Source organism: Equus przewalskii, chromosome 5 (genome assembly GCF_037783145.1).
Source record: "Equus przewalskii isolate Varuska chromosome 5, EquPr2, whole genome shotgun sequence".
Classification (NCBI taxonomy): domain Eukaryota; kingdom Metazoa; phylum Chordata; class Mammalia; order Perissodactyla; family Equidae; genus Equus; species Equus przewalskii.
Genome location: NC_091835.1, coordinates 76,099,688 through 76,125,754, shown reverse-complemented (window position 1 = coordinate 76,125,754; position 26,067 = coordinate 76,099,688). Strand labels below are relative to the sequence as shown.

The window sequence follows — 26,067 nt, the reverse complement described above, 5'->3', positions numbered from 1 at the left end:
AGTTTAAATCCATTTCATATTAATCCATGAATACTTGAAAAGATCAATCATTAGGAATCAGTGAAATGCACATTAAATTCATAATGAGATACCATTACACACCCAATAAGCTAGTAAAAATTGATAATATCAAATATTGGGAACTCATACATTACAATAAGAATGTAAATGGCAACAAAAACTTTGGGAAATATTCTGCATTGCCAAATAAAGTGGACATGGGTTCGCCTTCATATGCTATGACCCAGCAATGGTACTCCTGGGTGGAATTCTCCCTAAAGAAATTCTTGCACATCATATTAGGAGGTACATACAAGAATGGTGTTCATAGCAGCGGTTTTCGGTAATAGAAAAATAGAAACGATCCAAATGTCCTTGAAAAGTAATTTAGATGGATAGAGGATGCTGAACTATACAAAGAATAACGAGCTATGGAAGCAGGTAAGTGAGAGCACTGCAGCTACAGCCAGCGACACGGATGAATCTCACAAACATAACACTGACCAAGAGAAACAAGTCCCAGGAGACTTCCGTATACATACTCAGGATGCTTTCATCCAATACGATGCCATTTGTATCAAGTTCAGAAAAAGGCTAAATTAAATGAGATGCATACACAGATGGTAAAACTCTAAAGAAAAGCTCAGGACTTATCCTCCTAAAGTCAGGAGAGTAGTCACCTCTGTGGTGAAGGGACAGAGAAGCACGTGGTGTACAGGGGCACGGAGGGGCTTTCAAGGTACTGTCAGTGTCCATCCAGAACCTGAGGTCATTAGACTGTATTTCCTTTTTAGTCCTTACACAATACACATATGTTTTATACAGTTTCATGTATTGTGATGTGTGTCACAAAAATTTTTTAAGTGTGATTAGGAAGAAATGGTCTCAATATTAAGGCATAAGAGGAATAATTTACCATAAAGATATCACAATTCTGAATTTATATGTACCTAACAGCCTCAAAATATATGAAGGAAAAATTAACAAACTTGCCAAATCAACCATCACAGTGAAAAGTTTAACACACCCCTTTCAATAACTGGTTGGCCACCTGGACAAAAAGTTAGTAGAAAATTTGACCAACACGATTAGAGTCTTGAAATGAATAATTAGAGAAAACATACGTTTTCAAGCAGATACAGACCATTTTTTAAAGTTCACTACAAAGAAAGTCTCAACAATCACCAAAAGAACCATTGACACAATGGCATAAAATCAGAAATCAATAGCAGTCATATAAAAACAATAAAAATAAAACACATTTGCTTAAAAATATAATAAGCGTAATTCTAAGTAAGTTCTGAATCAAAGCCCAAATCACAATGAAAATGGAAACATCTCATGGAAACTTGAGGGATGCAATCAACATGGTCCTCAGGGGTGACATGGATCAGGAAGGAGACAGTGAGGGAAGCACCCCACACAGGAAGTTAGAAGAATAGTTACAACTCCTATCACAGACAGAGGGATAGTCTCTCTAATATATGAAGAGCTCTTATAAATTGAAAAGAAAAAGATCAACAACCCATTAGGAAAATGAGCAAAGAATGTGGATGACTGAAAGAAAAGAGAAAAGGAGAAAAGGGAGACAAAAGGCTCTTAATTATGAGTAAGATTACATATCTTTTCCTAAGAGAAATGTAAGTTAAAAGCCTATTGAGAAATCATTCTTTACCTGACGCCCATCTGATAATTGGCCAAAATCCAAAAATGTAAAAATACACCAGGCTGGCACAGCTGTAGGGAACGCGGCATGCTCAGACATTGCTGGAAGGAGAGTAATTTACCTAAGCAGGGTAATCTGGCAGGACATATAAAAACTACACAAGTCGACTTCCAGGAGTTTAATCTATATATACTCTGCAGGTACAAGATTACTCATGCTGCACTTTTGTGTTAAAAGAAGAGTTAAAACAACCTAAATGTCCATCAAGAGGGAACTATTTGGTACAGGTGTATAAGAAAATAACAGCAACTATAAAAAAGAATGAGAAAGCTTTTTATATATTGATTTTAGAAGAGCTCAAAGATATATGCTTGTATCTGCATTAAAAAAATCTCTGCATTAAAAAAGATCTGTGAGTGTATAAAAAGAACCTAACATTGATTACCTTACTTATGGGGATGGGAACATGTTGATGAGGGGAAAGCTGTGTTAAGACTTTTCTCTGTATACTTTTTTAAGAATTTTTATATTTCAGCTATGAGAAGGTAATACCTATTCAAAAAATTAAATATAGAATTTTTTAAGTGTAAAAAAAATCCAAGAAGTTAGAAAGAGAACAAAATAAATACAAAGAAAGGAGAAGGAAGGAAATAATAAAGATAAGATAATCAAGAGGTTAATGAAAGAGTAAACAGACAATAGAGAGGATAAACAAAGTCAAAGGGTGGCTCTTGAACTAACAAAAAAGACAAATCTCTGGCAAGACAGATCAGCAGAAAGAGAAAAGTCAAAGTCAGTATTAGGAATTAGAAAGAGGATATATCTACAAAAAGAGATTATGAAAAAGTAAGAAAACACCATAATTTCATGCTAATACATTTGAATAATTTAGACGACTAAATAATGGCCTATGAAATTATAATTTATTAATGCTTCATGACACAGTAAGCCTAAAAAAATCTTATAATAGTTAAATAAATTAAATCAGTAGTAAAAATCATCCCCACAATACACTATAATAGTGGGGATGGTAATAGTATTGTGGGGATGAGGCAGTTTTACAGAGTTCTTCCAAACCTTTAAAGAACAGATTAGTTCCTACCTTAGCAAACAGTTCCAGAGAACAGAAAAAGAGAGAAGCTTCTCAAGGCGTTTTATGAAGCTAATATAACTTGATACCAAAACAAGATAGCGATAAAACAAGAAAAGAAAGTTATGGACCAATACACTTAAGAAAATAGCTGTAAAAATCAAAATATTAGGAGACTGAATATATCAATATATTAAGAATACTTCAGGGGCCGTCCCCAGGGCCAAGTGGTTAACTTCACGTGCTCTGCTGCGGCGGCCCAGGGCTTCGCTGGTTCGGATCCTGGGCGAGGACACGGCACCATTCATCAAGCCATGCTGAGGTGGCGTCCCACGTGCCACAACTAGAAGGACCCACAACTAAAATATACAACTATGTCCTGGGGGGATTTGGGGAGAAAAAGCAGGGAAAAAAAAAAAGGGATACTTCATGACCATGGATTATCCCAGACATGCAAGGGTAAAAAGCCTTACAAAATGGATTAATTTAATTTACTATATTAAAAAACAAAGATGAAAAACCATACGACCATCTCAATCAACACAGAAAAAGCATGTGTTAAAATTCCATGCCTAACCGTGATGAAAATATTCAGCAAACTAGGAGCAGAATGGATCTTTATTCACCTGATAAAAGGTGTCTACAAAGTGCCCACAGGAAACCATCATGTTAACAGTGTAACTTCAGGAGCACTCCCTCTAAAGTCAGGAACAAGTCAAGGATGCCCACCATCACCACTTCTATTGCACTGGAGGTATAAGAAAAATGAAACGTATAAGGATTAGCAGTGAAGAAACCAAAATTGTCCCTTTTGCAGATAAGATTATTCACATAGAAAATCTGTGAGAATCTGCAAACTATTACACATTGAGAGAGTTCAGCAAAGTTGCTGGATACGAGATCAATATACAAAATCAATAAGGTGACCATATGCTAGCAACAATCAATCAGAAAATGTAACTTTTAAAAGATGCCATTTACAATAGCATCAAAAACTATAAGGTACCTTCATGCTTGAAACGTTTGCATACTCACACAAGACACAAACAAAAACTACAAAGTGTCCTGGACTAATATCATGTGAGCTGTACAAGTGCTTCAGTCAGAAAACTAAAATCCTACTAAAGTACAAGATAATAAGTAAACATAAGTAAATACATTCATAGTGGATAAAGACTCAATATCATAAAATATCAATTCTTTACAAGTTAATCTAAAATTCAACGTAATTCCGATTAAAATCTCCAAAAGAGTTTTTCACAGAATTTGTCCGATAGCCCAGTTTTGAAGAACAAAGGAAAATGCATCCTATCAGATCCCAAGACTTACTAAAAAGCTATAGCAATTAAAACAATGTGGTGTTGGCACAGGAATAGACAGATTGTTGAAAGAAGAGAAGCCAAGAAGAAATGCACATAGATTAGGGAAGTTGATCAATGACCAAGGTGGCACTACAAATTAGGGAGGAAAGTACGGACTACACAATAAATGATGTGGGGACAACTGGTAATCCAGATGGAGAATAGGCATATTTAGGTTTCAAGCTTACACCATACATTAAACTAAGTATTCATTGAATCAAAGCCTGAAATATGAGAAGAAAACTTCTAAAACATAGGTGAATAAGAAATGATTTAATGAAAGATACAAAAAGTACAAACTATAAAGAAAAAGATTGGGGCTGCCCCGAGGCAGAGTGGTTAAGTTCGCGCGCTTCCCAGCGGCCCAGGGTTTCACCCGTTCCAATCCTGGGTGTGGACATGGCACTGCTCATCAGGCCATGCTGAGGCGGGGTCCCATGTAGCACAACAAGAAGGACCTACAACTACAATATATAGCTATGTACTGGTGGGCTTTGGGAAGAAGAAGAAAAAAAAAAGGAAAAGAAGATGGCAACAGTTGTTAGCTCAGGTGCCAATCTTTTTTTTAAAAAATCTTTTTTTTAAAAAAAAGAAAAAGATTGAAAATTTTAATCATATTGGAATTGAAAATTTTTTTTAATTAAAAGTACATTTGAGACACTATAAACAAAAGAAAACGGCTGACAGAGAGAACGTAGGTGACTAAGGAATTAACTCAGGAACATATAAAGAATGCCTTCCTAACTCACTCTATAAGGCAAGCATTACCCTGAAACCAAAGCCAGACAAAGATATTACAAGAAAAGAAAATTACAGACCAACATCCCTTGTGAATACAGATGCAAAATTCTCAACAAAATACAAGCAAACCAAATTCAGCAGCATATTAAAAGATTAAAAGCACATAATGATTTATGTAAGATTTATTCCTGGAATACAAGGATGGCTCAACATAAAAAAAAAAATCAATCAATGTAATATACCACATTAATGGAATGAAGAAAAAAAGCCACATGATCATCTCAATTGATGCAGAAAAAGCATTTGACAAATTTCAATACCCTTTCATGATAAAATCACTTGATGAAGTAGGAATAGGAGAAAATGTCCACAACGGGATAAAGGCCATATATGAAAACCCCAGAGTTAATTTCATACTCAATGGTGAAAGACTGAAAGCTTTTCCCCTAATATTAGGAACAAGATAAGGATGCCCACTTTTGTTACTTCTATTTAACACAGTACTGGAAGTTCTAATCCGAGCAATTAGGCAAGAAAAAGAAATAAAGGGTATCCAAGTTGGAAATGAAGAAGTACAATTATCTCTGTTCACAGGTGATGTGCTATTACACACAGAAAATCAAAGGAACCCACACAAAAAAACTGTTAGAGCTAATAATTAATTCAGCAAAGTTGCAAGATATACAAGCAACATGCAAATATCAGTTGTATTTCTATACACTTGCAATGAACAATCCAAAAAGGAAATATTTTTAAAACTTCATTTACAATGGCATCAAAAAGTAAATACTTAGGATAAATTTATCCAAGGAGGTGAAAGACTTGTACACTGAAAACTACAAGAAAGAAATTGTACACTGGAAGAAATTATAGGAGAAACAAATCAATGGAAAGGCATCCCTCATGTTGTTAAGACGGCACTACTATGCAAAGTGATCTACGTATTCACCGCAATCCCTATTAAAATCCCAATGGCATATTTTACACCTATAGAAAAACCCACCTTAAAATTCGTATGCAATCTCAAGGGACCTCAAATAGCTAGAACAATCAAAAAAAGAACAAAGTTGGAGAACTCACACTTCCTAATTTCAACATTTACCACAAAGCTACAGTAATCAAAACTAAGTGGTACTGGCATAAAGATAGACATATATACAATGGAATAGAATAGAGAGCTCAAAAATAAACCCTCGCATATTTGGTCAGCTGATTTTCAACAAGGGTACCAAGACCATTCAAAGGGGAAAAGACAGTATTTTCAACAAGTGGTGCTAGAAAACTGGATATTTACATACAAAAGAATGAAGTTAGCATACATCATAAACAAAATCAATTCAAATTGGATCAAAGACCTAAATTTAAGAGCTAAAAATATAAAACTCTTAGAGGAAAACATAGGTGAAAATCTTCACAACCTTGGAATAGGCAATGATTTCTTAAGTATGACACCAAAAGCACAGGCAATAAAAGAAAAAAGTAGATAAATAAGACTTCATCAGAATTAAAAATTTTTGTGCATCAAAGAACACTACTAAGAGAGTGAAGAAGTAAACCACGGAATGGGAGAAAATACTTGCAAATCATACATCTGATAAGTGAATACTATCCAGAAGATATAAAGGACTCCTATGACTCAACAATAACAGAAAACAAATGACCCAATTCGAAAATTGGCACAGGATTTGAATAGACATTTTTCCAAAAAAAGACATACAAATGGCCAATAAGCAAAGGAAAAGGTGCTCCACATCATCAGTGATTAGGGAAATACAAATCAAAACCACAATGAGATACCACTTCACACCCACTAGGATGGTTATTATTAAAAAAAAAAAAAAAAGGAAAATCACAAGTCTTGCAGAGTGTGTGGAGAAACTGGAATCCTTGTGCACTGCTGGTGGGAATGGAACAGTGCAGCTGCTGCGGAAAACAGTTCGGCAGTTCCTCAGAAAGCTACACAGAGAATTACCGTAAGGTATATTCCACTCCTAGATATATACCCAAAAGAATCCAAAAGAGGGCCTCAAACAGATCCTTGTACACCAATGTTCCCTGAAGCGTTATTCACCACAGCCAAAAGGGGGAAACACCAGAGTGTCCATCCATCAGCAGATGAACAGATCAACAAAATGTGGTATATGCATAAATGGAAGATTATTAAATATTCCATAAAAGGAACAGGCCATAAAAAGGAATAAAATTCTGACACATGCTACAACATGGATCAACTTTGAAAACATTATGCTAAGTGAAATAAGCCAGACACAGAAGGACAGATATTGTATGATTCCACTTATATGAGGTGCCTAGAATAGTCAAATTCACAGACACAAAGTACAACAGAGGCCGGGGGAGGGGGGAAATGGGGAGTTATTGCTTAATGGGTACAGAGTTTCTGTTTGGGATGATGAAAAAGTTCTGGAACTAGATAGTGGTAATGGTTATAGAACATTGTTAAGGTGCTTAATGCCTGAACTGTACACTTAAAAATTGTAACTTTTATGTTATGTATATTTTACCAGAACTTAAAAATAATAAAAATAAATGAAGAATTCCTATACATTGAAAAAAAGACATTGAAAAAATGGGCAATACACCAAATTCACCCATAAAACATACATTCCTGGTAATCCAGTGATTCCACATCTAAGTATTTCCCTGGAGAAACTCGCACACATTCCCAGCAAGCCCTCACTGCAGCATTGTGTGTAAGAGCATCGGAGTTCAGAGGACAGCATGGCGACGACCGTTAATTACACTGCATTGGCTATTGAAAGTTGCCAAGAGAGCAGATCTTAAAAATTCTCATTAGAAGAAAAAATGTTTGTAACTATGTATGGTGATGGATGTTACCTAGACTTATTGTGATCATTTCACAATATATATAAATATTGAATGATTAGGTTGTACACCTGAAACACACATAATGTTATATGTCAATTATACCTCAGTTAAAAAAAGAGCATTAGAGTTGAAACCCTACTGCTTCTCAATAGAGGAACAGGTAAGTAAACAATGAAACACAATGCAGCCACTAAAATCATTGACCTAGGTCTCTGTGTCATGCCACAGAAGGGCAAAAACATTGACTAGTGAAGAAGCAAGTTAATACCACTGATGTATACTTTTAAAATGCAAAATATATATATATATATTGTCTATGATATATGTGTCAGCAATAAAAGTACAAAGCAAGCATGGAGATGGTTGTGATTATTTCCGGAGAGGAGGGGAAGGGAAGAAATGAGAGAGTGGGCTTTAAGTATATCATTAGCATTTTATTCCTTTTATAAAAAAACAGATCTGAAGCAAATTTGGCAAAATGTTAACATCTGTTTAACTTGGCGGTGGATTTCTGCATCTCCATGACATTATTTTCTGTATGTCTGAAATGTTTCACAATTATACATTTTAAAGGAAAAAATCTTAGATCTCTTTGAAATCCTAATTAACATAAGAATTGAGATAAGGATACAAATTCATTTAACTCCAGATGGCTAATCAATTGTTCCCAAACCCACGAAAACCACACTCTTATCAAACACTGTGGACGCTGCTCCTACAAGGAGGCATCGGGCAGAGGGAAATGCGCCATGCCCGCCCTGGAGCAGGATTTCCTCAGTCACACAGACAATGAACTTGAGTGGTCCGTCAGGATATAAAAATGAGAAGCAGCTAGACAAATATGCCCTCAACTTTCTGTCACTAACACCTCCAGACTCCCCAGCGAATACACCCCCCTTTCATTCTAGTTATCCCCCAAAAGCCCTGCTCCTCGGGATAACCGCCCTCCCCAGGTTCTGTCTCCCAGCCCTGCCCACATTCTCTTCTCGTTCTTTCCCCGGCCCTCAACCTCTCCTTCTTTCCCCTAGGCCCACCCAGCAGCATTTAAACACCCTCCCACTTTAAAACACAAAACACCACCAAGGTACCATCCTCCCAACCCCCCAGCCCCTGTCTCCAGTGCTGGCCTTTTCCCTCCCCTTCATCTCCAGACTTCTGCCATGATTTCTGCCTCTCCACCACGTTCCTCACCACCTCCTGAAACTGCTCTAGCAAAGATCGCCAATGGCCTCTGTCATTAAGTCCGACCAAAGGACTGGCCAGGGGTGACGGGCAGTACAGGACTTTAACAAATGTTCCTCTGGTTCCCCTGCCTACCGTCTGAATTTTTATTTCCATGCTTTGCTTTGCTTTGATTAAAATAATAATTCCCATGATCACCCACAAGTAGTTTTTAATTCTCCTCTTCCCTGAAGGTTCAGATGCAGCCAATACCAGGGACCGGTCCCTCTTGAGACATATCCTTCCTGGGTTCCACGTCACCCTAGTCTCCTTTCTGGCCCCTTCTTTCTGGCAAAGCCCCCTTCTGTCCATGCTTTCAGTGATGGCTTCCTCAAAGTTCTGTCCCACTTTTCTCATTAAATAATGTTTCTTTGGGGGGATTTCATTCATACCGTGGCTTCAGTTATCACTCCCAGCACTCTGGGTTCAATTCAGACCTCTCGGAAGCTCCAGACCCACACATCCAACAGTCTCCTCAGATATCTCTACTTGGATGTCTGCAGCCACTAAAATCATCAAATTTAAAACCCCAAATCATCATTTCCTTCACCAAACCCACTCCTCTTCCCACTATACCTTTCTCAGTAACAGGAACCACCATCTATCTGGTTGCTCAAGCCAAAAACCTGGGAAGCTTACTCTATTGATTTTGCCACCTAAATCTCTCCAGAAATTCACATTGCTTCATCCCTGGACCACCTTGTTTCTCCCCTGGATTACTGCAACCACATTCTAATTGGTCTCCCAATCGTTTGCTATACTTGAGCCAGAGTGAGGCTTCAAGACCAAAATTGAATATGTCATCATTCTGCTTAGATATTTCATTGGTTCCCCCTAGTTTCTCAGATTGTCCACACTCCTCAACATAGCGACAGAGCTTCATGACCTGTGACTCGTCCCCTAACAACTGCCCAGCCTCGCCTCCCACTCCCTTCCCACAATTCTGTCCAGTCACTGTGAATAGCCACCAATTCCTGGGGTTGGCCATTGTCTCTGCGTCCAGGCCTTTTATACTTACTGTACCTTCCACCCGGGGTGCCCTCCTCCTGCCTCTCCCACTCCTCTATAGCTGCCCGGCTAACTCCTCCTCCTTCAATGGTCAGTTCAAAGGTCACTTTCCCCACAGGGCTCCTTTACCTAGACCTGGTTAGTTCATTTATCGTGTGCTCCCCTGTAACTTGTACTTTACCCATCAGAGTATTTGTCCTGCTTCTTGGGGCCATTTATTTAACAGCTCTCTCCTGAGAGCAGGACTGGGTCTCCCACTCACCATTTTACCCCCGGTTTCTATTATAGTGCTCGGCACAGGGCATTTGTCAATAGATACGAGGAAAATGCAGTCTTTGCCCTCAGTTCTTGGCCTACTGACGGTACAAACAAGTAAAGAAATGATTCAAATATGACGAAGTAAGTGCTCTAATATATGTGTGTGGGTGCTTGTGAGTTGCTATGGCCTGAATGGTTGTGTCGCCCTAAAATCCATATGTTGAAATCCTAATGTGCAAGGTGATGGTATTAGGAGGTGGGGCCCCTGGGAGGCGTTTAGGTGATGAGGATAGAGCCCTCATGAATGGGATTAGTGCTCTTATAAAAGAGACCCCACAGAGCCCCCTTGCCCCTTCCATCATGTGAGGATACAACAAGAAGTCTGTGACCTGGAAGAGGGCCCTCACTCAACCATGCTGGTACCCTGAGCTCCAACTTCCAGCTTCCAGAACTGTAAGAAAAAAATTCCTGTCATTTATCAGCTGCCCAGTCTGTGGTTTTCTGCTGTAGCATCCCAAATGGACTAAGAGACAGATATATGTGGACAGGGATGTAAGCATAGGAAATGCTGAAGGAGCGCAACTAACTTTCTGGGTTAGCCGAGAAAGTTCACATAAAATAAGTGACATTCGAACTGGCTTCTCATTCATTCCATTCATTCAATGAATAATTTCTGGGCAGCTACTTGGTGCCAGACACTGTTCCAGGCACTGAAGATACAGCAGAAAATAAGACAGACACTGTCCCTGCCTTCCTGGAGCTTTTATAGTAGGTGAGGCAGAGGGAGATAAACTCTAAAAATAAGATAATTTCAGGAAATGATACATGCTTTCAAGAACACAACACACGGTAGGTATTTAGCAGGATCGGGGCAGAAAGGTGCGTGCACGTGTGTGTGTGCCTGTGGTGGGCCTCCCCATGGACGTGTCACGGGGATGTATAACCAGAGTGAGGGGACAGAGCCAGACATTCAAAGATCTGTGGGAAGTCAGCTTTAGGTGGAAGGAACAATGAGAGGCACTGGTTCAAAGGACATAAAGGCCAATGGGGTGGAAACACAGTGAGTACTGATAACTCCAGACCAGACCTCGTCCCTTAACTCCAGAATCACAGAGCCAGCTCCCACTGGGAGGTCTCATAGGCACCCAGGCCTTCATATGTCCACCACCAACATAGTTTCCTCCTCCAAACCCATTCCTTCCCACTTCAGTAAATGACAATTCCATTCTCCCAGTTGCTCAAGTCAAAAACCTTGGAGTCATACTTGACTCCACCCCACCTCCAATCCATCAACAAATCTTATTGGCTCTACCTTCAAAATATATCCAGAATCTAAGTGCTTCCCACCACCTCCTCTGCTACCACCCTAGTCTGAGTTGAAGTATTTGGATCTTATCCTTTATGCAAGGCAGAATCAAAGGTTTTCTAGGACTGGGCAGAGAAGTGACAAGTGCTTAGAGTGGTGTGTTAGAGCCAGCTCACCAGTTCACAAGAACCAACTGGGAAAGTTTCAGGAATGTTGCAAGACAGTTGAAATCATGGTGATGGCATGAATTTGGCCATGGTCGGGTATTTATAGAATGGATATTGGCAAATCGTACAAACCAGGGCTCCCCTCTCCACCCTCTGACCCTACCCTGGTGATCTGGGTGTTCAACATTTATCAGTACACAACTGCATGTGCAAATCTGTATTACAGGAAGATAACTCTTGTGTCATGTGGTTCCCTGCAGGTGTGTATGTTTGTGAATATAAGTCAGAATCAGCGGAGGAACTTTTCCCACCATGCGTCTGCCTGCTTGAACTCAGTTAAGGACCACTTGATCAGGAACATTGTTAAGAGGCTGCTGGCAGTGATGCAGGGGAGAAACGAAGGTACCAAGCATAGGAAAGAAGAGGAAAACCATGAAAGAAATCTAGAAGTAGAATGTTTGGGTTGTTATTTACTCTAACAGAACTAGATTCCTTTCCTTGACATCACCCCTCAGTCTGTAACCGCAGACTCATCTCTGTGATTCTTTTGTTAACGTCTGTCTTCCTCTCTAGACCGTGCATTCCATGAGGGCAGCGGCTGCATGTCTGCCCACCACTGTATCCCCACAGTGGAGCCCACTACCTACACCAGCACCACCTCACTGAAGAGTCATTAAACGAAGAAAGGAGGACAAAGTGAAGAGTCAATAATGACACACAGGTTTCTAGCTTAGCTGATAGAAAGGAGAAACACAGAGAAAAGAGTACACGTGGTTGAGGGTTTGGAGGGGAGGATTTGGGAAATGTTGACTGGAAGTGCTTCTGAATATCCAGGCAGTGATGTCCAGCTGGCAGCTAGAAATATGTCTTAAATTTAGGGGTTGGGTCTGAGAGAGACGCGCTTGACTATAAGATGCAAGCTCCCACTTCCCTTAGAATCTGAATTGTCACTGAGGGAGTGTCAACGTCCCTCTCTCAAGACTCACCCGAACCTCGGCCTCCCGGGGCCTCCCATTGAGGTCGCACTTGGACCCGTTGCCATAGGTCTGGCTGTGGTAGCGTTTCAGGCGATGCTGCTTGGAGGCCTGGGGAGGACATCAAGCAGGAGGGAGGGGGCGTGAGGAAGACAGCAAGGAGGGAGAATGCACTTTATCCAAATGGCCATGAAGCCCCCCAAAACATGTCAGCTAATCCTGACCCTCCCATTCTTGTCAGGGCTCTTGGCCTGCAGCCAGCACCCCTTTCTCTCCCAATCCCCCACTCTGGCCACCTTAGCTGTTTCATCATCCCAGTCGAAGGCCGAATGGTAGTAGCCAAGATAGAGGACTTCACCTTTGATCTCTGAATCTGCAAGAGAAACCACAGCGAAGGACGGTTACTCCCTTCGAAGAGGACCAGGAGGGAAGGGGACTGGGGAGGCAGGTCACCTTCCACAACATATTGCTGAGGGCTTAGGGAAAATGTGGGCGCAAGTCACCTTCCATGTGGTACTGCTGGATGTGGCGTCCATAGCAGAATTCATACGTCCACCAGTCCTTGGTCTGACAACAGAAAAGGGACAGTGAGGGATGGAGTGCAGGTGTCTCTCCTGGAACCAGAACCTCTCCTGGCTCCAGGACATGAACCTCTCATCTACTTCTCACCTCCCACTGCTTCCACATTCAATTCTCCAGATTCTCAGTGAGGAGCGAGGACTGTTTTCCTTCTGTGACTCAGAGAGATACCTCCACAGTCTAACTCTGTTCCACCTGTGGTCTTTCCATTCCTCCCTTTTGAAAGTTTTTTTTTTAAATCCTTCTTTGCCCTCCATAAAGATAAGAAATCATGGTGTCCTTGAAGCACTCAAACCAGGGAAACATAGAATATGCAAATATTAATTGAACTTCTACAACGTTCCTTGTGCTGTTCTAGTCACTGGGGATACGACTGTGAACAAGATAAATTCTCTGAGCTCGTGGACTCAGTGCTGGGACTCAGATCAAAAATAAATAAATTCGGGGCTGGCCCCGTGGCCGAGTGGTTAAGTTTGCGCGCTCTGTTGCAGGCGGCCCAGTGTTTCGTTGGTTCGAATCCTGGGTGCGGACATGGCACTGCTCATCAAACCACGCTGAGGCAGCATCCCACACGCCACAACTAGAAGGACGCACAACGAAGAATATACAACCATGTACCAGGGGGGCCTTTGGGGAGAAAAAGGAAAAAAATAAAATCTTTAAAATAAATAAATAAATTCATGATTCAGTTAATAAGATGATTTTAGATCATGAAAAGTGCCATCACAGGGGCCAGGCCCATGGCCAAGTGGTTAAGTTCGTGCACTCCGCTTTGGCAGCCCAGGGTTTTGCCAGTTTGGATCCTGGGCATGGACATGGCACGGCTCATCAGGCCATGCTGAGGCGGTGTCCCATATAGCACAACCAGAGGCACTCACAACTAGAATATACAACTATGTACTGGGGGGCTTTGGGGAAAAGAAGGAAAAAAAAAAGATTGGCAACAGATGTTACAGCTCAGGTGCCAATCTTAAAAAAAAAAGAAAAGAAAAGTGCCATCATGAAAATAAAATAGGACGCTGAGCAGAGAGTGATAGGGGCAGGCGGTGACTTTACCAGGAAGGCTTCTCTAGGGGAGTGCCCCTTCTATCCCACACTGACCCTCTTTAGGCATCTCAAACTTGGCTTAACCCTCATTCTGAGATCCTTTATCCTAACCCTCCTCTGCATTCAGGAAAGTGTCATCAGTGGTTGCAGGATTCTTTGCTCCTTTCCTGTCTGTACAATGTCTACTCCTCCAATGGCCTTCTTAACTCCTGCAGGTCCTCCGGATCCCTCCTCATTCGCAGGCACCTTGGTTCTCAGAAAGAGAGCTAGCTCCCAAGCCCTCATTCCATCCATCCCGGTCCCTTTCACCTTCAGCAGGCAGGGAGCATCTTTCATGGGACTCAGCAACTCCGGGATCCCAGGCCCTTGGTAAGCAGGTGTCTCCTCCTCCCTTTCCCGCTGGAAATGAATCGCTCCAGCTGGCAGGCGACATTCATAGCGCTGTTTGTACTTAGAGGAGACAATCACCACGTCCGAAGCTTGGCTCTGGGAAAGAAGGGAGGGTCGGGGGGCAGGGAGGCAAAGAGAGGCTGGGATCAGGGAGAACAACGAGATCCCTCTTCAGATCCTGGGGAAGAGCCCGGTCAAGACAGAATGAGCCACAGGTCCTCCAGCTGTGTTTGGCGGGTGAAGGGACAGGGCACTCCCACTTCTCCACGGGGGCGGAGTCTGGGTGCTCCGATCAGGAACTGGGACCTGAAGCCGACAGAGGTAAGCCCCACCCCTCCCAGTCCCTGGCCCCAAGGGAATGGGTCTCAGTCTGCGATCCTCAGGAGTAGTCGTAAAACCCCCACCTACACTTCCCGATTCTCCTAGGGCTCCCGCCACAGCCTCCACTGCTGCCTTTCGTCCTCTGCCTTTTCCCCTTCCCCTTCTGTCCCAGACCCTCGGCCCCTCTACCCTCCTCACCTGCCCTCCCATGACAGGCAACGGCAGAATCTCGATCCCATAACGCATCTCGCTCAGCTCCTCCAGGTTCAGGCTCCCCACACCGCCCGTCAGACTCGCGGGTAACAGGAGCCCCAGGAGCAGCAGCCCCAACACACTGGACAGCAGCGCTTCCGCCGCCATCTTTCGTTCCCCTTCTTATCCAGAACCACTCCTTCCGCCCTATACCTGGCAGAGGCCTCACCCCGCCCATCAACGCCTCAAGGTCTCATTGGCTAGAAGTCCTGTCCCTCTCACGTACCCTAGTCCCATTTGTGAACGTGGCTCCAGAGCCCACGGAGAGGTGGAGCACGACGATTAGCAAAATCACTCCCTGCACGTGATTGGCCAGAGAGGAACCAATCACCAACGAGATCAGACGCCCTCCCACCCGCTCCAGGTCCCAGCGAGGCTCGGTCTACGTGCCCGGCCCTTTTCAGTGGTTTTGCTCTGTCTTCGTCCAGCTGTCATGCGCATCTCCTGTCACTTTTTTAGTCGTTTCTTGCATTGTATCCGGCCCCGGCCAAGCAGAGGATTGAGGCTGATAGGGGGTGCATGCAGTACCCCTGAAAGTTACTTAAAACCTGTTGCAAAGCAAACTATTATTATGTAAAAGCATTACCTCTTTTCACATATACAACTTTACGGCAATGTGACAATTTGTGTCAAAACCCTTCTACAGGATCCTGCAGTTGTCCTCCAACAAAATTATTCTGGAGAAATGATGAGGGCTTCTTGTTAAAGACTGGGGGGTGGGGAGCGGACGCACGTAAAGAGAACAAAGAGAAAGGGAAAGGAGACAACCGTAGCAACGTTTGAGAAGTTAGAAAGCAAGTGGAGGACAGGTGACTCATTTAGCAAGCCTGAAAAGTTGATTCCTAAACAAGGATAAACAAGAGCATGATTACACCTTTGGAAAAATTTCTCTGGGGAATCTGATCAGCCCAAAAGAGGAATCCCAAAGATACTCTCATGAGGGTTTTCTTAATGAAACAGATGAAAGAATCCTACACTTAAGCCCTTGGCCTACATGCCCCAACCCTCACAGGGTTTTTCCCATCAGCTTTTTAATGTCCTCACTCTTAAACATAAGCAGACAGCCAAGGATCATTAGACATTTAAGGAAAGTCTTTAGTACACAAGAAAGAAACTAAACAAGCAAGAAGAAAAAAAACACAATTTAGAAGAAACAGAAATTGCAAGAAAGAAAAAAAATAAAACAACAAAAAAATCTATCATTAATAACCTCAGAGAGATAATAAATTATATCCATAAAATAGCAACAGGAAGCTATTTAAAAACTAACTACTATTCAGATAAGCAAAAAGAGCTCTTGGAAATCAAAACCATGATAGCAGGAATAAAAACTCAATAGAAAGACTGAAGCGGGGCTGGCCCCATGGTGGAGTGATTAAGTTCTCGTGCTCCGCTTCAGCGGCCCAAGGTTTCCCTGGTTCAGATCCTGGGCACACACACAGCACAGCTCATCAGGCCATGCTGAGGCAGCATCCCACATGCCATAACCAGAAGGACCCACACCTAAAATATACAACTATATACTGTGGCGGGGGGCGGGTGGGGGGGTGCGGCAGGGGTGTTTGGGGAGAAAAAGCAGAAAAGGAAAAGATTGGCAACAGTTGTTAGCTCAGGTGCCAATCTTTAAAAAAAAAAAAAAAGACTGAAGGATAAAGTTGATCAAATTTGCTCTACTTTAGGAGAAAATTAGTGAAAATTAGTAAAAATTAGAGAATCAGTCCAGAAGGTCAAACATCTGGATAATGAGAGTTCCAGAAAGAGAATAGAGAATCAGAAAGGAAGAAATAATCAAAGAAATTATTTAAGAGCCAGCCCTGATGGCCCAGTGGTTAAAAGTTCAGCACTCTCACTGCTTTGGTGGCCCAGGTTCAGTTCCTGGTCACAGAACCACACCACCCATCTGCCGGTTGCCATGCTGTGGCGGCAGCTCACAGAGAAGAACTAGAAGGACCTACAAGTAGGATATACAACCATGCACTGGGGCTTTGGGGAGGAAAAAAAAGAGAGGGAAATTGGCAACAGATGTTAGCTCAAGGGGAATCTTTCCCAGCCAAAAAGAAAAATTAAAAAAGAAGTTATTTAAAAGTATTCCCCTGAAATGTAGAACTGAGTCTCTGAATTGAAAGGGCACACTAAGTATCCAGCAGAACAAATCAGGCCCACACCAAGACACGTCTTTATAGAATATCGGAACACTGGACACAGAGAAACGATTCCAAAAGCTTCCAGAGAGAAAGAACAAGTCGCATACAAAGATAAAAATCAGAACAGCATTAGGTTAATCAATTCATCAACACTGTAAGGTAGAAGACAATAAAGAAATGCCTTCAAACTTCAAGAGGAAATTATTTCCAACCTAGAATTCTACACTCAGCCAAACTGACTCAATTATAAGTCCAGTATAAAGACAATTTCAGATAGGTAAGGTCTCAAAATATTGATACTCCATGCATTGTTTTTCAAAAAGATAGGAAAGGATTTATTACACTGAGACAAATCAGTAAGTCAAAAAAGAGAAAGAGGTAGAATCCAAGAAACAAGGGACCCAGCACAAAAGAGAAACAAAAGCAATTCCCAGGGCAATGGTGAAGGGAGATTCCGAGTGGTTGGGCAGGACTAGAGATCAATTCATCAAGATTAGAGCAGTTCAGAGGATTCGGGGGTGATTTCTTCAAGAAGTAAGACTGACAGAATACCTGATACATTTGAACTTATTGAGAAGAGATTTGTATAACTAGAGGAGAGCTTAGGGATATATTAATGATAAGTACATAGAAAGTTAAGGGGGAAAAAGAGATTAATTCTAATGAAAATCACACTTCGTGGGAGAAGAGAAACAGACTTCTCTTTTCTTCAATATGGTTAATTATTCCCACACTAAAAACAACTAAAAATGCTGGGTAAAATGTAAATATCTTCTTTCTTAAAAGCCAACAAGACAGTCAAGAATTAACAGGACAAAATCTAAATGAAGTCAGAAACCTAGAAAGGTATTCAAAACACTGCAGTCACATTTCCTTGGAGGGGATTTGCCAAACTAGCAGAATTTTACTTTGTTGTTGTCTTTTTTTTTTTTTTTCCCAGAGGCAGGGACAGAAGGCCCACTTGAGGTGGAGAGTCTGAGAGAAGATCTTCCCTGTACTGAACCTGCCCCCAGCTCCCCAGCTCCAGGGACCTGCAAGGAAGGGTGTCGCCGTGCCAGACAGAGCAGGGGAATTTGGGATCACAAGTAGGCCCTTAAAGAAATGTGCAATCCAACTTCACAACATTTGGGTAGTTTAAATTCAAGCTGTAAATTTAGATTTAAGTGGTTCTGAGAAGGAGAGTATAATGCCCCAGGCACTTGGCAGAAACAAATGCAAATGCACTCTGGAAAAATGTCCCTTCCTCCTAGGCACCAAAGAGCTCCTACAAGTCATTTTCCAAGTAACGTTAGAAGCTCCTAATGAAAAATAACTAAATAAAAGGAGATAAGACACCATGAATACAAACCAGAAGAAACAACACAGAAACTGAGCCCAAAAGACTTCAAATATTGTAATTATCTGACATAGGTTACAAAGTAATTGTGCTTACCATATTTAAAGAAATAACAAGGAAACTTGAAAATATATTAGAAAATAGGACTCAATAAAAATGATCTAATGTATTCAAAATAGAGGTTCTAGAAATGAAAAGTATAAAGTTTTAAATTAAAAACTGAAGGGGTAAAGTAACTAAATAGTTTAAGGAGCAATTATCCTTCATAGAAGAATTCCAGCTAATAAGTGCAGAAGTAATGACATACTATCATCATTTTACAATCCTAATGAAATAATTGATCTAGGTAATAGTCATCAGTGGCTGTCAGATACATTAGGTAAGAAGCTTATAGGTGAATCAGGCTGACACTATGTGCATATACTGATGAAACTTAACATTATGAAAAGAGAAACAACCAGACATTATGTGCTTCTTGGTGGGATACAATAAGAAGTACAGAGTACTTTCAATGAGAGATTCTTGCCCAAAAAACCAGACTCTAAATATAACGCCCAGTTCACAGGAAATACAGGAAAGAGGAGAATATGTTAAACAATACCATCAAAATGTAATCAAAAGTAAAACAGGATCAATGCTCCATTTTCTTCAACAAATATATTGCAAGAAAAAAAGGGGGAGGAGAACTGTTATTGATTAAAAGAGATCTAAGAAACATATCAGCCGAATGCAATGTATAGATCTTGTTTGGATCCTGAACGAAACTATATATAAAATGACTTTTACGAGTCAATTAGGGCAATTTGGACACTGACTGGATATTATATGATATTAAGATAGCATTATTAATTTTGCTGGATGTAATAATGAAATTATGGTTATGTTAAAAAAAGTAGTTCTTGGGGCTGGCCCCGTGGCCGAGTGGTTAAGTTTGCGCGCTCTGCTGCAGGCGGCCCAGTGTTTCGTCGGTTCGAATCCTGGGCGCGGACATGGCACTGCTCATCAAACCACGCTGGGGCAGCGTCCCACATGCCACAACTAGAAGGACCCACAACGAAGAATACACAACTATGTACCGGGGGGCTTTGGGGAGAAAAAGGAAAAAATAAAATCTTTAAAAAAAAAAAAAAAAGTAGTTCTTATGTCTTAGAGATACATACTGGTGTACTTACCAATGAAACAGTATAATGTCTGGCATCTGCATTTAAATAATTCTGTGGGAGTCTGGGAGAAGTGGTGGGGTATAGATGAAACAAAATTGACCATATTTTATAATAGTGGAAGCAAGATGATAAATACATGGAGATTCATTTCACTTTACTCTATTTTTGACTGTATTTGAAAATTTCCATTTCAATTTTCTTTCGAAAATCTCAAAAAAAGTTTAGATTTGGTTGAAGATAGGATTAAGGAACTAGAAAATAGATTAGAAGAAATTATCCAGAATGAAACACAGCAACAAAGAGAGGAATATGAAAGACAAAATAAGTCATATGGAGAGCAAAGTAAGAAATCTAACTAATTGGAGTTCTGGAAGGAGAAAGAGAGAATGAAGCAAACATAATGGTTGAATGTTTTCCAGAACTAGTGAAAGGTATAACTCCACAGATTCAAGAGGCCCAACAATTTTCAAGCAGAATAGATGAAAAGAAGTCTACACATAGACATATCAGTGAAACTGAGTCACTACAGAAAAACAGCAGATCTTAAAAGCATCCAGAGTATGGGTCACATGGTGAATGCATTTGTCAAAACTCATTGACCTGCAACATACAAGGCCTGTGCATTTCACTGCACGTAAATTTTACCACAATAAAATTAAATTAAATTAAAAGCAGCCAGAGAAACAGATTACCTTCAAATGAACAGCAGTTAGACTGAGGAGTGACTGCTCAGTGGCAGCAATGGAAGCCAGAAGACAGTAAATGATATCTTCAGTGTGATGAAATAAAATAACTTCCAATGGGAATTTTATGGCCATTGAAAATATCTTTCAATAATGAGGGCAAAAAATATAAGATTATATTTTATCCACTGTACTGCCTTTGCTCCTTTGTCAAAGATCAGCTGACTACATTTGTGTGTGAGTCTATTTCTGGGCTTTCAGTTCTGTCCCATTGATCTTTTTGTCTATTCTTTCACCAATACCACCACTTTTGATTACTGTAGCTTTATAGGAAGTCTTTAAGTTGAGTAGTGTCAATCCTTCAACTTTGTTCTCCTCTACTATTGTGTTGGCTATTCTGGATCCTTTGCCTATCCATATAAACTTTAGAATCACTTTGTCAATATCCACAAAAATCACTTGCTGGGATTTTGATTGAGATTGTGTTGAATCTATAGATAAAGTTGGGAAGAACTGACATCTTGATAATATCGAGTCTTCTTATCCATGAACATGGAAGATCTCTCCATTTATTTATTTTTCATTGATTTCTTTCATCAGAGTTTTGTAGTTCTCCTCACAAACATATTAGACACATTTTGCTAGATTTATGCCTAAGTATTTCATTTTGGGGGATGCTAATAGTAAACAAGACAGTAAACATTGTTCTGTTAAGAAGACAGAAACAATTCTGGGTATTTCAAGTAAAGGAAGTTTGGTACAGATAATCATTTACAAAAGTATCACAAAGGATGGAGTGGCAAGAAATGGAAGAAAAGATTACTCAAAGATTAGTAAATGCAGGAAGTTACTAACTCTAGGGCCAGTGGAGTAAAAGGGGAAGTGGTGTTACTGAGAGTCCACCATCTCTGGGCCACTGCTGTTATTGCTGCTGCTGCTGCTGAAACCGAGCTGCCTGAACAGGAACTCAGGATCCCACCACTACCCCTGTCCCCACTGCAGCTCCCTCCACCATTGTCAAAACCTAACAGGAGACCAGATGGTTAGGAAGTCTGAGAAATGTAATGAAAGGATTCCTACTTGACATTTGAGAACATGTTCCAAAAGGGTAAGTGTGAAGCTGAGAGACCAAAGCCTCTGTGAGGAATCATGTTGCGCACTGACAAAAGACTTGGTAAAATGATGTCTGTAATAATTGGAAATCACACTGTATGCTATTGAGTTCTATAGGAAGGGGTTGGAAAGGATCAAATGGGCAGCATGCACTGGCAAATTGTGGCTGCATCACAAAAAGGAGATAGGTTCAAGGGAGAATTGGCTTCTTTTTTGCAAGCAAATATAAAATAGAATCACACGTCCAGAAACAGAAGGCCTGGAAGTGTTAGAAAACGCTATTGTGGGGCCGGCCCAGTGGCACAGTGGTTAAGTTTGCATGTTCTGCTCCAGTGGCCCGGGGTTCGCCAGTATGGATCCCGGGTGCAGACCTACACACCACTTGTCAAGGCATGCTGTGTCAGGCGTCTCACATATAAAGTAGAGGAAGATGGGCACAGATGTTAGCTCAGGGCCAGTTTTCTTCAGCAAAAAGAGGAGGATTGGTGGCAGATGTTAGCTCACGGCTAATCTTCCTCAACAAAAAACACAAAAACTCTATTGCTTCAAGACTCAAAATAGTGGGAAATAAAATTGAGAAGGCCTTGACCAAAAAGGTTCACTAATATTCAGCCATGTGGCAAAAAACAGGCTAAGAATGTCTTCTCTTAAATTGAGACAGCAGCATGAGAATGGGGAAACAGAGAAATAGAAGAGACTCAAGAACTATTATTAGGAAAGAACTCTGAATATGGTTAGTAGCAGTAAAATAGAACTGACTCAAAGTATATAGGCCAGAAGCTAGGTTTGCTTTGTTGTGTGTGTCTGTGTGCACGTGTGTGCGTGCATGCATGTTTTTACAATCTTTTGTAGGTATAATTGACTCAGAACAAACTGCACATATCTAACGTTTGCCATTTGAATTTTAACATGTGTATATGCCTATTTAACCATCACCACAATCAAGGTTATAAACACATCCATCACTCCCAAAAATCTCCTCTAAGTTTGTGAAGCATTGTATTGCAAAGAAGCCACAAACTGTATTCGACAACTGAAATGTAAAACCACCATAAGGCTTCCAAATTTCTACATATAGGAAGTGGGATCCGAAACTTGTACAACACCAAGGAAGGAATATTCTCCAAAGCCCGCTTGAGATGTGATCATGGAGGACAGGAAATCAGTAAGCCCCCACCCATGCCTAAGGTGGATCCATGGGCCATGGAGAAAATAGACAACAATGTTTATTAAAATAACAGAACCAGAGTCTAATCAGAGAAATCCTCTACGGCACAGAAGGAAACTTCACTATGTCTGTCCTGCAGGATGCCAGTATCACTAACAGCCATTGACTGCAGTAGGTCTGCCATTCTTTCCGTCTCTGAGTTTGAGTGGTCACTGCAGCAATTCTGCACTGCTCCACCATGTATTGGATGTGAGGGGAGTGGGAGGCAGAGAGGAGCCACATCTGGACCTGAGGATGAGGACTTCCAATCACTCTGAGATTTTGCTTTGAACTTGACGTAAAGACTAGAGTGTGTTATACATGTGTAAGTAAAAATAAAATGTATATTTGGTGACTAAAAGGGTAGACACTGGTAGAGGCCATATCATGTGTTCACCAAACTCATCTCATTCTCCTCCCAATTATACAGCTAAACTACATTCCTGGTGTCTGCTGGGGTTAGATGGGACTGTGTGACTAAACTTTGTCCACGTGCGGGAGAAGTGATGGACACAGCCCTCAGGCCTGATCCTATAAATATCCTGTGTGATCATCCATGTTCTCTCTTGTCATTTGTTTGTGAACCCCATGGTTCAAAATAGAAATCATAATGTAATTAGAAAACAGTTATAATTGGTTGATAGTAAAAATATTGTTATATCAAAATCTGCGGGATCAACAAAAGAAAAGAAATACGAATCTGATAAGATCTAACTACTACTTTACAGAAAACACAGGGAGACTGAGGCACACATTAAAAGACACCCTGGGGATGCAACCAGCAAAAGCAGCCTGTGGAAAACAACGGGGCAAACGTTGAGTTTTTTCAACAAATAAACTGTAAGGAAATAAAAAAATGATGGTGGGACTATCCACAGATTAAAGGAGGTTTCAAGAGCCATGGCAATCTCATGGAATCTAGGGACCTTATTTGGATTGTGATTCAAACAAGCCAGCCATTATTTTCTCATTAAAAAATTACAAGATAATCGGGAAAATTTGAAAATGCTGAATATTTGATTACACTAAATAATTATTGTTAATGTTTTAGTGTGATATGGTACGGGGTTATGTTTTTAAAAGAAGCGTTATCTTTCAGAGATAAACATGGAAATATATGTCATGTGTGTGTGAACAAACTTTTGGGACCCCTCTCCCTGGTCTAACAAGTGAATCTAGCAAGGGAGCTGCATAGGCCTGAAGTCAGGACAGAAATCCAAGCTGTCCTGTGGAGCAGCCGTGCAGGCCAACTTTAGCCTGTGTTAGGACGACCTTGCAACCCCACACCTCATGACCGAAGATGCCAGCTGGACAGATTCCCCCACAGGAAAAGATAGAGGGCATCTTGCTTTCACATTTCCCAGCCACATTTCTTAGAGATCAAGGGGAAAAGTGACAACCCTGTGCCTCGCCTCTCCTCACACATAGATAACACCAACACTCCAAGCCTTGTTTGATATATGACCAAAAAGCTCTTGTTCATGTTCTCTTCAAAGTATACGACTACTAGATGTGTAAGCCATTTGCTGCATGGACACTGCTTTGTTAAAAAATACTTAAACTAGGGGCCGGCCCCGTGGCTGAGTGGTTAAGTTCACGATCTCTACTTTGGTGGCCTGGGGTTTCACTGGTTCGGATCCTGGGCACAGACATGGCACCGCTCATCAGGCCATGCTGAGGCGGCGTCCCATATAGCACAACTAGAAGGACCTGCAACTAGAATATACAACTATGTACTGGGGGGCTTTGGGGAGAAAGAAAATAAAAGAAGATTGGCAACGGATGCTAGCTCAGGTGCCAATCTTAAAAAAATATATATATATGTATGTATGTGTATATATATATGTATGTATGTGTATATATATATGTATGTATGTATGTGTGTATATATATGTATGTATGTATGTGTATATATATGTATGTATGTATGTGTATATATATGTATGTATGTGTGTATATATATGTATGTATGTATGTGTACATATATGTATGTATGTGTGTATATATATGTATGTATGTGTGTATATATATGTATGTATGTATGTGTGTATATATGTATGTATGTGTGTATATATGTATGTATGTATGTGTATATATATGTATGTATGTGTGTATATATATGTATGTGTATATATATGTATGTATGTATGTATATATATATGTATGTATGTGTGTATATATATGTATGTATGTGTGTATATATATGTATGTATGTGTGTATATATATGTATGTATGTGTGTATATATTATGTATGTATGTATGTATATATATGTATGTATGTGTGTATATATATGTATGTATGTATGTGTGTATATATATGTATGTATGTATGTGTATATATATATGTATGTATGTATGTGTGTATATATATGTATGTATGTATGTGTATATATATGTATGTATGTGTGTGTATATATATGTATGTATGTATGTGTGTATATATATGTATGTATGTGTGTATATATATATGTATGTGTGTATATACATATGTATGCATGTATGTGTGTGTATATATATGTATGTATGTGTGTGTATATATATGTATGTATGTGTGTGTATATATATATGTGTGTATGTGTGTATATATATATGTATGTGTGTATATATATGTATGCATGTATGTGTGTATATATATATGTATGTGTGTGTATATATATGTATGTATGTGTGTATATATATGTATGTATGTGTGTATATATATATGTATGTATATATATATGTGTTATGTGTGTGTATATATATATGTGTGTATGTATATATATATATGTGTGTATGTGTGTGTATATATATATATATAAACTGCCTTCAGATCTGCAGACCTCAGAGCAGTCCCTCAGAATACTCTGTTGGGCTGTTTCCTGGGACTCGAGTTCCTCACTTTATCAAATGAACTGCTTCATTTAGCCTTTACCTAACTCTTTACTTCAGTCAGCATGTGGATAAGATGACGTGGCGTCTGGGGTTTGCTTCACAACAGTCTGTGAGCGTTGGTGGTAGTGCAGGGAGGTGAGCAGGGGATAAACGAAATGGGTCTGGCCGTAATTGTTGAAGCTGGCTGATACACAGGAGTCATTAGAGTATTTCACATTTTATATAGGTTCGAATTTTCCATAATAAAACTTTTAAAAAAACACAATCTTTAAATAAACATACCTTTTCCCCAGCAATTGTATTTTTGTGGATATATTTACT

At 40.4% G+C, this 26,067-nt stretch overlaps 1 protein-coding gene and 1 long non-coding RNA gene across 5 annotated transcripts in view; both read right to left on the bottom strand.

Moving 5' to 3' along the window:
* OS9 (OS9 endoplasmic reticulum lectin) overlaps window positions 1-15,503 on the bottom strand; it is a 30,229-nt gene extending 14,726 nt beyond the window's left edge. The window contains exons 1-5 of one of the 4 annotated variants that reach the window (XM_008524276.2): window positions 15,175-15,503; window positions 14,575-14,751; window positions 13,143-13,206; window positions 12,936-13,012; window positions 12,652-12,750 (exon numbers count right to left, since the gene is read on the bottom strand). In XM_008524276.2, coding sequence (XP_008522498.1) covers window positions 12,652-12,750; window positions 12,936-13,012; window positions 13,143-13,206; window positions 14,575-14,751; window positions 15,175-15,336 — 579 coding nt within the window. In that variant the 5' untranslated portion in view covers window positions 15,337-15,503. The remainder of the gene's footprint in view (window positions 1-12,651; window positions 12,751-12,935; window positions 13,013-13,142; window positions 13,207-14,574; window positions 14,752-15,174) is intronic. The other 3 variants (XM_008524277.2, XM_008524279.2, XM_008524278.2) reach the window with 3 other exon arrangements.
* LOC139083633 (uncharacterized) lies at window positions 8,127-10,643 on the bottom strand. Its single transcript, XR_011540509.1, has 2 exons — window positions 10,565-10,643; window positions 8,127-8,305 (listed from the first exon to the last, which is right to left on the bottom strand). It is a non-coding gene; the product is annotated as an uncharacterized lncRNA (long non-coding RNA).
* Window positions 15,504-26,067: the final 10,564 nt, after the last annotated feature.